General features: G+C 62.1%; 1 protein-coding gene across 1 annotated transcript; it reads left to right on the forward strand.

Annotated features, from left to right (window-relative positions):
- Positions 1 to 250: 250 nt before the first annotated feature.
- LOC137467972 (junctional adhesion molecule A-like) lies at positions 251 to 8,464 on the forward strand (the record flags this gene model as incomplete). The annotated part of the gene is made up of 7 exons (XM_068179394.1): positions 251 to 586; positions 1,303 to 1,416; positions 2,288 to 2,431; positions 3,828 to 4,030; positions 4,952 to 5,054; positions 7,480 to 7,587; positions 8,436 to 8,464. Coding segments are annotated over 7 exons (1,022 nt in total), but the record flags the coding sequence as incomplete, so codon positions are not given.
- Between the last annotated feature and the right edge of the window lie 1,959 nt (positions 8,465 to 10,423).

Below are 10,423 nucleotides of genomic sequence, written 5' to 3' on the forward strand. Positions count from 1 at the left end.
CTGGGAGAGAACTGGGGAGAAACTGGGAGAGAACTGGGCAGAAACTGGGAGAGAACTGGGAAAAAAACTGGGAGAGAACTGGAAGAAACTGGGCAGGAACTGGGAGAGAACTGGGGAGAAAGTGGGAGAGAACTGGGCAGGAGCTGGGAGAGAACTGGGCAGAAACTGGGAAGAAACTGGGCAGGAGCTGGGAAAGAACTGGGGAGAAATTGGGAGAGAACTGGGGAGAGTCTGGGAGAGAACTGGGCAGGAACTGGGGGAGAAACTGGGAGAGAACTGGGAAGAGACTGGGAGAGAACTGGGCAGAAACTGGGAGAGAACTGGGCAGGAACTGGGAGAGAACTGGGCAGAAACTGGGAGAGAACTGGGCAGGAGCTGGGCAGGGCGGGAGGTGGCCGGACGGGATTTTCCGGCTCCCAGTGGCCGCGCCCGGTGACCGTGCCCGGGGCTCCCGGTGACCTCCCGGCCCCGGCCCCGCTGTGCCTGCCCGGGGCTCCCGGTGACCTCCCGGCCCCGCTGTCCCTCGCAGCCGCGCTGGCCGCAGCCCAGGTGACCTCTGAGGACCAGGAAGTGCCGGAGCACAAACGTGAGTGTCACCGTGCGTGTCCCCGCGGTGTCACCGTGAGTGTCCCCGGTGTCCCCACGGTGTCACCGTGAGTGTCCCCGGTGTCCCCGCGGTGTCACCGTGCGTGTCCCCGGTGTCCCCACGGTGTCACCGGCCCCGGGGCCATCCCGAACCCGGGGTGGGGGCTCCACCCGGGGAGGTCTGGGGGGCTCGGTTTGGGGTCAGCCGGCTTTGGGGTGGTCCCAGTTCGGGGCGATTCTGGTTTTGGGTGATCCCAGAACCGGTTTGGGCTGAGCCTGGTTCTGGCCAGTCCCGGTTCTGGCTGAGCCCAGTTCTGTCCGGTCCTGGTCCCACTCCTGTTCTGTGTGACCCCGGTTCTGTCCAGTCTCAGTTCTGTGGCCCTGGCCCACTCCCGGTCCTGGTGCTCTGTGTGACCCCAGCCTGTCCTGGTCCCGGTTCTGTCCAGTCCTGGTTCTGTGTGACCCCAGCCCGGTCCCGGTTCTGTCTGGTCTTGGTCCCTGTCCGGTGCTGGTCCCGGTTCTGTCCAGTCCCAGTCCTGGTCCCAGTTCTGTCTGGTCCCGGTCCCTGTTCTGTCCAGTCCTGGTTCTGTCCGGTCCCGCTCCCAGTGCCGGTTCTGTCTGGTCCCAGTCCTGGTCCCGGTTCTGTCTGGTCCCGGTCCTGGTTCTGTCCGGTGCCGGTCCCGTCCGGTGCCGGTCCGTGACCCGCTCCCTCCCCAGCCGTGGACATTCGCTGCGCCGCGTTCCGCTCCGGCTCCGGCAGCGCCCGGATCGAGTGGAAGTTCCAGAGGGGCTCGTCCCTGGTGCTGATCTACTACGGGGGGGAGCTCACAGGTACCGGGACATTGGGACACTGGGGGACATCGGGGACACTGGGGACACCGGGGAACACCAGGGGCACTGGGGACATTGGGGACGCCAGGGGCACTGGGGGCACCAGGGACATCAGGGATACTGGGGACACCAGGGACACTGGGGACATTGGGGGACACTGGGGACATTGGGGACATTGGGGACACCAGGGACACTGGGGACACCGGGGACATTGGGGAGCACCAGGGACATCAGGGGATACTGGGGACACCGGGGACACTGGGGGATACTGGGGACACCGGGGACACTGGGGGATACTGGGGGACATTGGGGACACTGGGGGCACCAGGGACATCAGGGATACTGGGGACACCAGGGACACTGGGGGCACTGGGGACATCAGGGACACTGGGGACATTGGGGACATCAGGGATACTGGGGACACTGGGGACACTGGGGGATACTGGGACATTGGGGGCACCAGGGACATTGGGGGCACCAGGGACATCAGGGACACTGGGGACACTGGGGGATACTGGGGACATTGGGGACACCAGGGACATTGGGGACACCAGGGACATTGGGGACACCGGGGACACTGGGGGCATTGGGGACACTGGGACATTGGGGGCATTGGTGACATCGGGGACATTGGAGACATTGGGGGCATTGGTGACACTGGGGCATCGGGGACATTGGGGGACACCAGGGAGGCCGTGAGCCTGTGGGGACATTGGAGGAGCCCTGTGGGGACATTTGGGGGGTCCCAAAGCCGTGGGGCCATTGGGGCTGTCCTGTGGGGTCCCAGCTTGTGTCCCGCAGAGCTGCACTGGGGGGACCCCGGGGCGTCCCCGTGGTGTCCCCTGGGTGTCCCAGCTCGGTGTCCCCCCAGAGCCATACCGGGACCGTGTCCAGTTCTCGCCCACGTCCATCCGGTTCCAGTCGGTGACGCGGGAGGACAGCGGGAAGTACATCTGCGAGGTGGTGGCCGATGGCAGCCACATCGCCAAGTCCGAGGTCAACCTCATCGTCCAAGGTGAGGCCACCCTGTCCCCAACCTTGGCCTTGTCCCCTGTCCCCATTCCTGTCCCTGTCCTTGGCCCCATCCTTGTCCCTCTCCGTTGCCCCTGGCCCAGTCCTTGTCCCTGTCCTCGGCCCCATACTTGTCGTCCTTGTCACCCATCCCTGGCCCCGGCCTTGTCCCCGTCCCTGGGCGGCTCTGGGCAGCGCTGGTCACTGGCACTGTCCCCGTCTCTGTCCCCATGGTGACTCCAGGCAGAGCTGTCCCTGTCCCAGTGGTGGCTCCGGGTGGCACCATCACTGTCCCTGTCCCATGTCACAGTGACTCCGGGCAGTGCCAGTCCCTGTCCCTGTCCCCGTGGTGACTCCGGGCAGTGCCAGTCCCTGTCCCTGTGGTGGCTCCGGGCAGTGCCAATCCTGTCCCTGTCCTGTCCTGTCCCCGTGGTGACTCCAGGCAGTGCCAGTCCTGTCCCTGTCCCCATGGTGACTCCGGGCAGTGCCAATCCCTGTCCCCGTGGTGGCTCTGGGCAGTGCCAGTCCCTGTCCCTGTCCTCGTGGTGACTCCGGGTGGTGCCAGTCCCTGTCCTGTCCCCATGGTGGCTCCGGGCAGTGCCAGTCCCTGTCCCCATGGTGGCTCCGGGCAGTGCCAGTCCCTGTCCCCATGGTGGCTCCGGGCAGTGCCAGTCCCTGTCCCCATGGTGGCTCCGGGCAGTGCCAGTCCCTGTCCCCATGGTGACTTGGGCAGTGCCAGTCCCTGTCCCTGTCCCCATGGTGACTTTGGGCAGTGCCAGTCCCTGTCCCTGTCCCCATGGTGACTCCGGGCAGTGCCAGTCCCTGTCCCTGTCCCCGTGGTGACTCCGGGCAGTGCCAGTCCCTGTCCCTGTCCCCGTGGTGACTCCGGGCAGTGCCAGTCCCTGTCCCTGTCCCCATGGTGGCTCCGGGCAGTGCCAGTCCCTGTCCCTGTCCCGTGGTGACTCCGGGCAGTGCCAGTCCCTGTCCCTGTCCTGTCCTGTCCTCGTGGTGACTCCAGGTGGTGCCAGTCCCTGTCCCCGTGGTGACTCCGGGCAGTGCCAGTCCCTGTCCCTGTGGTGACTCCGGGCAGTGCCAGTCCCTGTCCCTGTCCTGTCCCCGTGGTGACTCCGGACAGTGCCAGTCCCTGTCCCTGTCCCTGTCCTGTCCCCCTGGTGACTCCGGGCAGTGCCAGTCCCTGTCCCCGCGGTGACTCCGGGCGGTGCCAGTCCCTGTCCCTGTCCTGTCCTCGTGGTGACTCCGGGCAGTGCCAGTCCCTGTTCCCGTGGTGACTCCGGGTGGTGCCATCACTGTCCCCATCCCTGCGGTGGCTCTGGGGGATGCTGTCCCTGTCCCCGCGGTGACTCCGGGCGGTGCCGTCCCCATGCCCTGTGTGTCCGCAGTGCCCCCGGGGAAGCCGCTGGCGCACGTGCCCAGCTCGGCCACGGTGGGTGCCCGGGCCGTGCTGCGCTGCTCCGAGAGCCAGGGCTCGCCGCCGCCCACCTTCCGCTGGTACAAAGACGGCACCGAGCTGCCCCAGGACCCCAAATCCAGCCCCGCCTTCCGCAACTCCTCCTACAGCCTGGACCCGCGCACGGGGGAGCTGGTCAGTGCCGGGGCCTTCCTGCCCCTCTCCCCCTCCTTTTCTCCTTTTCCTCTCTCCTTTTCCCTGTTTCTCTCCCCTTTTCCTGCCCCTTTTCCCTATTTTCCTCTCCCTTTCCCTGTCCTTTTCCCTGTTTCTCTCCCCTTTTCCTGCCCCTTTTCCCTATTTTCCTCTCCCTTTCCCCCTTTTCCTGTCCTTTTCCCTGTTTCTCTCCCATTTTCCTGCCCCTTTTCCCTGTTTTCCTCCCCTTTTCCTGCCTCTTTTCCCTGTTCTCCTCTCCCTTTTGCCCGTTCCCTGGCCCTTTTCCCTGTTTTCCTCCCCCTTTTCCTGCTCCTTTTCCCTGTTTCTCTCCCCTTTTCTTGCCCCTTTTCCCTGTTTTCCTCTCCCTTTTCCTGCCCCTCTCCCTCTCCTTTTCTCCTTTTCCTCTCCCTTTTCCCTGTTTCTCTCCCCTTTTCCTGCCTCTTTTCCCTGTTTTCCTCCCCTTTTCCTGCCCCTTTTCCCTGTTTTCCTCTCCCTTTCCCCTTTTCCTGTCCTTTTCTCTCCCCCTTCCCCCTTTTCCTGCCCCTTTTTCCCGTTTTTCCCCTCCCTTTCCCCCTTCTCCCATTTTCCTCTCCCTTTCCCCCCTTTTCCTGCCCCCATTTCTCTCCTATTTTCTCCCCATTCCCCCCCATTTCTCTCCCCATTTTACCAACCCATTATTCCCCCCATTTTCCCTATTTTCTCCCCATTTCCCCTTAATTTCCCCTCATTTTCCCTACATTTTCTCCCCATTTTCCCTACATTTTTCCCCATTTTCTCTCTGTTTTCCCCCCAATTTCCCCACTGTTTTTCCCCCATTTTTTCTCCATTCCCCCCATTTTTTTCTCAAATTTCCCCCCATTTTCCCCCCATTTTTCCCTTTTCCCTGATCCCTGCCCGTTCCAGGTCTTTGAGCCCGTGGGGGGCTGGGACACGGGTGATTATCACTGCGTGGCCTCCAACAACGTGGGCAGCCCCCAGAAATCCGACGTCTTCCGCATGGAAGCCAGTAAGGAGCGATCCCGATCCCAGTCCCCATCCCAATCCCGATCCTGATCCCAATCCCCATCCCAATCCCAATCCTGATCCCGATCCCAATCCCCATCCAGATCCCAATCCCCATCCCGATCCCAATCCTGATCCCAGTCCCCATCCCAATCCCAATCCTGATCCCAGTCCCCATCCCAATCCCGATCCTGATCCCAGTCCCCATCCTAATCCCAATCCTGATCCCAGTCCCCATCCCAATCCCAATCCTGATCCCAGTCCCCATCCCAATCCCAATCCTGATCCTGATCCCAATCCCCATCCAGATCCCACTCCCCATCCCGATCCCCATCCTGATCCTCATCCCAATCCCCATCCTGATCCCAGTCCCAATCCCAATCCTGATCCCAGTCCCAATCCCCATCCCAATCTCCATCCCCATCCCCAACCGGATCCCAATCCCAATCCTGATCCCGATTCCCGAGCCCAATCCCCATCCCAATCCCCATCCCCATCCTGATCCAATCTTGATCCCTATTCCCGTCCCTGATCCCAGTCCCGATCCCCACCCTGATCCCAATCCCGATCCCAGTCTCCATCCCCATCCCCATTCTGGTCCCAGTCCCAATCCCGATCCTGATCCCAATCCCAATCCTGATCCTGATTCCCAATCCCAATCCCTATCCTGATCCCGATCCCCATCCCAATCCCCATCCCAATTCTGATCCCAATTCCCAATCCCCATCCCCATCCTGATCCCTATCTTGATCCCTGATCCCGATCCCAGTCCCGATCACAATCCCAATCCCCATCCCCATCCTGTTCCCCATCCCCATCGTGATCCTGATCCCAATCCCCATCCCCATCTTGATCCCAATCTCGATCCCTATTCCCATCCCTGATCTGGATCCCCATCCCAATCCCAATCCCAATCCCAATCCCAATCTCCATCCCCATTCCCATTCTGGTCCCCATCCCAATCCCAATCCTGATCCCGATCCCCATCCTGATCCGAATCCTGATCCCGATTCCCAATCCCCATCCCAATCCCAATCTTGATCCCTGATCCCGATCCCAATCCCCATCCCCATCCTGTTCCCCATCCCCATCGTGATCCCAATCCCAATCCTGATCCCGATTCCCAATCCCCATCCCAGTCCCAATCTTGATCCCTGATCCCCATCCCGATCCCAATCCCAATTCCCATCCCCATCCTGTTCCCCATCCCCATCGTGATCCCAATCCCAATCCTGATCCCGATTCCCAATCTCCATCCCAATCCCAATCTTGATCCCCATCCCAGTCCCGATCCCAATTCCCATCCCCATCCCCATCGTGATCCCGATCCTGATCCCAATCCCGATCCCCACCCCGATCCCATTCCTGCCTCTCCCACCCCTTTTCCAGGCCCTGCTGGACTTCGGAGCAGCCCCCACCCCATTAATTATGTTAACGAGCCCCGGGATAGCAGGAATGGGGGAATGAGGAGGGATCCCACAGGGGATGGGAGGTGGGAATCCTGGAATTCCCGCCAGGATCCGCTCCCTGTCGGGATCCAGGTGGATCCAATCCCAATCCCAGCCCCATTTGGAGCTGGGCACCCCAAAATCCCCCCTATCGGTGCTGGGATCCCCCAGAACCCGTGGGATCCTCTCAATCCCACGGGATCCCTCTCGATCCTGTGGGATCCCCCCCAGTCCCATGGGATCCCTCCCGATCCCCCCTGATCCCGTGGGATCCCCCTCAGTCCAGGGGGATCCCCCCAAGCCCATGGGATCCCTCGATCCTGCAGGATCCCTCCTGATCCTGTGGGATCCCCCAGTCCTGTGGGAACCCCCCAAACCCATGGGATCCCTTAATCCTGTGCGATCCCTCCCAATCCCTCTGATCCCGTGGGATCCCCCCAGTCCTGTGGGATCCCCCCTCAATCCAGGGGGTTCCCCTGATTCCATGGGATCCCCCCAAACCCATGGGATCCCTCAATCCTGTGGGATCCCTCCTGATCCCCCCAGATCCTGTGGGGATCCGCCGATCCTGTGGGATCTCCTTGATCCCTCCCGATCCCCCGGATCCTGTTGCATCCCCCCTCAATCCAGTGGGATCCCCTGATCCCCCCAAGTGGGATCCCCCCAAACCCATGGGAACCCTCAATCCTGTGGGATCCCCCCAAACCCATGGGAACCCTCAATCCTGTGGGATCCCCCCTATCCTGTGGGATCCCCCCAAACCCATGGGATCCCTCCCAATCCCCTCTGATCCCGTGGGATCCCCTGATCCCGTGGGGTTCCCCATTCCTGTGGGATCCCCCCCATTCCCATGGGACCCCCCCTGTTCCCGTGGGGTCCCCCCGATCCCGTGGGATTCCCAAATCCCTCCCAATCCCCCTGATCCCGTGGGGTCCCCTCTGATCCCGTGGGATCCCCCGATCCCCGCTCCGTGTCCCGCAGGCGAGGTGAACGTGGGCGGCATCGTGGCCGCCGTGGTGCTGCTGCTCCTGGTCCTGGCGCTCGCCGCATTCGGCGTCTGGTTCGCCTACAGGCGCGGCTACTTCGGCAGTGAGTGACTGGGAGGGACTGGGATGGACTGGGATGGACTGGGAGGGACTGGGAATGGACTGGGAGGGATTGGGATGGACTGGGATGGACTGGGATGGACTGGGAGGGACTGGGAGGGACTGGGAATGGACTGGGATGGACTGGGAGGGACTGGGAATGGACTGGAGGGGATGGGGATGGACTGGGAATGGACTGGAGGGACTGGGAGGGACTGGGAATGGACTGGGATGGACTGGGAATGGACTGGGATGGACTGGGAATGGACAGGGAGGGACTGGGAGGGACTGGGAATGGACTGGGACGGACTGGGATGGACTGGGAATGGACTGGAGGGGACGGGGATGGACTGGGATGGACTGGGAATAGACTGGGATGAACTGGGAATGGACTGGGAATGATCTGGGAGGGACTGGGAATGGACTGGGATGGACTGGAGGGGATGGGAATGGACTGGGATGGACTGGGATGGACTGGGAGGGACTGGGAATGGACTGGGATGGACTGGGAATGGACTGGGATGGACTGGGAATGGACTGGAGAGACTGGGAGGGACTGGGATGGACTAGGAATGGACTGGGAGGGACTGGGATGGACTGGGAATGGACTGGGAGGGACTGGGATGGACTGGGAATGGACTGGGAGGGACTGGGATGGACTGGAGGGGATGGGGATGGACTGGGATGGACTGGGATGGACTGGGAATGATCTGGGAGGGACTGGGAACAGTGTGGGGAGGCCTGGGCGTGGCCCCGTGTCCCTGGGGGTGTCCCCAAGGTGTCCCCCTGTCCCAGCAATGTCCCCCCCCGTGTCCCCTCCCCCCCTGACCCCGTCCTTTCCCTTTGTTCCAGAAAAAACAGAGTGAGTGACACCGGAGCCACCTCCTCCTCCTGGTGACCCCACCCCCCCCCGGTGTCACCCTGGTGTCACCTTGGTGTCACCCCCGGTGTCACCCCGGTGTCACCCCGGTCCCTTGGGTGTCCCCTGGTGGGGACAGAGGGGACGGGGGGGTGGCACATCCCCAAACTCCCCGGTTTTCCCGCAGTGCCGGCGGCAAGAAGGTGATTTACAGCCAGCCCTCGCGGCGCAGCGAGGTGAGGACACCGTGGGGACACCGTGGGGACACCAGGACCTGCCACCGCCCCCTGGTGGGGACACCCCAGTGGCAGGGGGACACCCCGGTGTCCCCAGTGTCCCTTGGCAGGAGGGTCCTGGGGGGTGGTGGGGGGGGATGTGGTCACCTGTGGTGGCCCCAGGGATGTCCCCATGTCCCCATTGGTGTCACCGTGTCCCCAGTGATGTCCCCAGTGATGTCCCCATGTCCCCATTGGTGTCACCGTGTCCCCAGTGATGTCCCCAGTGATGTCCCCAGTGATGTCCCCATGTCCCCATTGGTGTCACCGTGTCCCCAGTGATGTCCCCAGTGATGTCCCCAGTGATGTCCCCATGTCCCCATTGGTGTCACCGTGTCCCCAGTGATGTCCCCAGTGATGTCCCCAGTGATGTCCCCAGTGATGTCCCCATGTCCCCATTGGTGTCACCGTGTCCCCAGTGATGTCCCCAGTGATGTCCCCATGTTCCCAGTGATGTCCCCATTGGTGTCCCCATGTCCCCGTAGGTGTCACCGTGTCCCCAGTGATGGCCCTGTCCCTGTCATTGTCCCCATGAATGTCCCTGTCAATGTCCCATCACTATCCCCATCGATATCGATGTCCCCATGGATGTCACTGTCCCCATGGCTGTCCCCGTGTCTGTCCCCATGGATGTCACTGTCCCCATGGCTGTCCCCATGGCTGTCCCCATGGATGTCAGTGTCCCCATGGCTGTCCCCGTGTCTGTCCCCATGGCTGTCCCCGTGTCTGTCCCCTTGTCTGTCCCCATGGATGTCACTGTCCCCATGGCTGTCCCCGTGTCTGTCCCCATGTCTGTCCCCATGGCTGTCACTGTCCCCATGTCTGTCCCCATGGCTGTCACTGTCCCCGTGTCTGTCCCTATGGCTGTCACTGTCCCTGTGTCTGTCCCCATGGATGTCACTGTCCCCATGGCTGTCCCCATGGCTGTCCCCATGGATGTCACTGTCCCCATGTCTGTCCCCGTGTCTGTCCCCATGGCTGTCCCCGTGTCTGTCCCCTTGTCTGTCCCTATGGCTGTCACTGTCCCCGTGTCTGTCCCCATGGATATCACTGTCCCCATGTCTGTCCCCGTGTCTGTCCCCGTGTCTGTCCCCGTGTCTGTCCCCATGTCTGTCCCCCTGGCTGTCCCCTGTCTGTCCCCATGTCTGTCCCCATGTCTGTCCCCATGTCTGTCCCCATGGCTGTCACTGTCCCCATGTCTGTCCCCATGTCTGTCCCCATGGCTGTCCCCGTGTCTGTCCCCATGTCTGTCCCCATGGGTGTCACTGTCCCCATGTCTGTCCCCATGTCTGTCCCCTGTCTGTCCCCATGTCTGTCCCCATGGGTGTCACTGTCCCCATGTCTGTCCCCATGTCTGTCCCATGTCTGTCCCCATGTCTGTCCCCTGTCTGTCCCCATGTCTGTCCCCATGGCTGTCACTGTCCCCATGTCTGTCCCCTGTCTGTCCCCATGTCTGTCCTCATGGCTGTCCGTGTCCCCACAGGGCGAGTTCAAGCAAACCTCCTCGTTCCTGGTGTGAAGTCGCCTCCGCCCCCGGACGCTTTTTCCCGATTCCCGGAATTCCGCCGGATTTTGGGGAATTCCCGCGGGATTCTGGGAATTCCAGCAGGATTTTCGGAATTCTCGTGGGATTTTAGGAGTTCCATGGGATTTTGGGGAATTCCAGCGGGATTTTGGGAATTCCAGCGGGATTTTCAGAATTCTCT

The sequence above is a fragment of the Anomalospiza imberbis genome, unplaced genomic scaffold, assembly GCF_031753505.1.
Source record: "Anomalospiza imberbis isolate Cuckoo-Finch-1a 21T00152 unplaced genomic scaffold, ASM3175350v1 scaffold_920, whole genome shotgun sequence".
Classification (NCBI taxonomy): Eukaryota; Metazoa; Chordata; class Aves; order Passeriformes; family Viduidae; genus Anomalospiza; species Anomalospiza imberbis.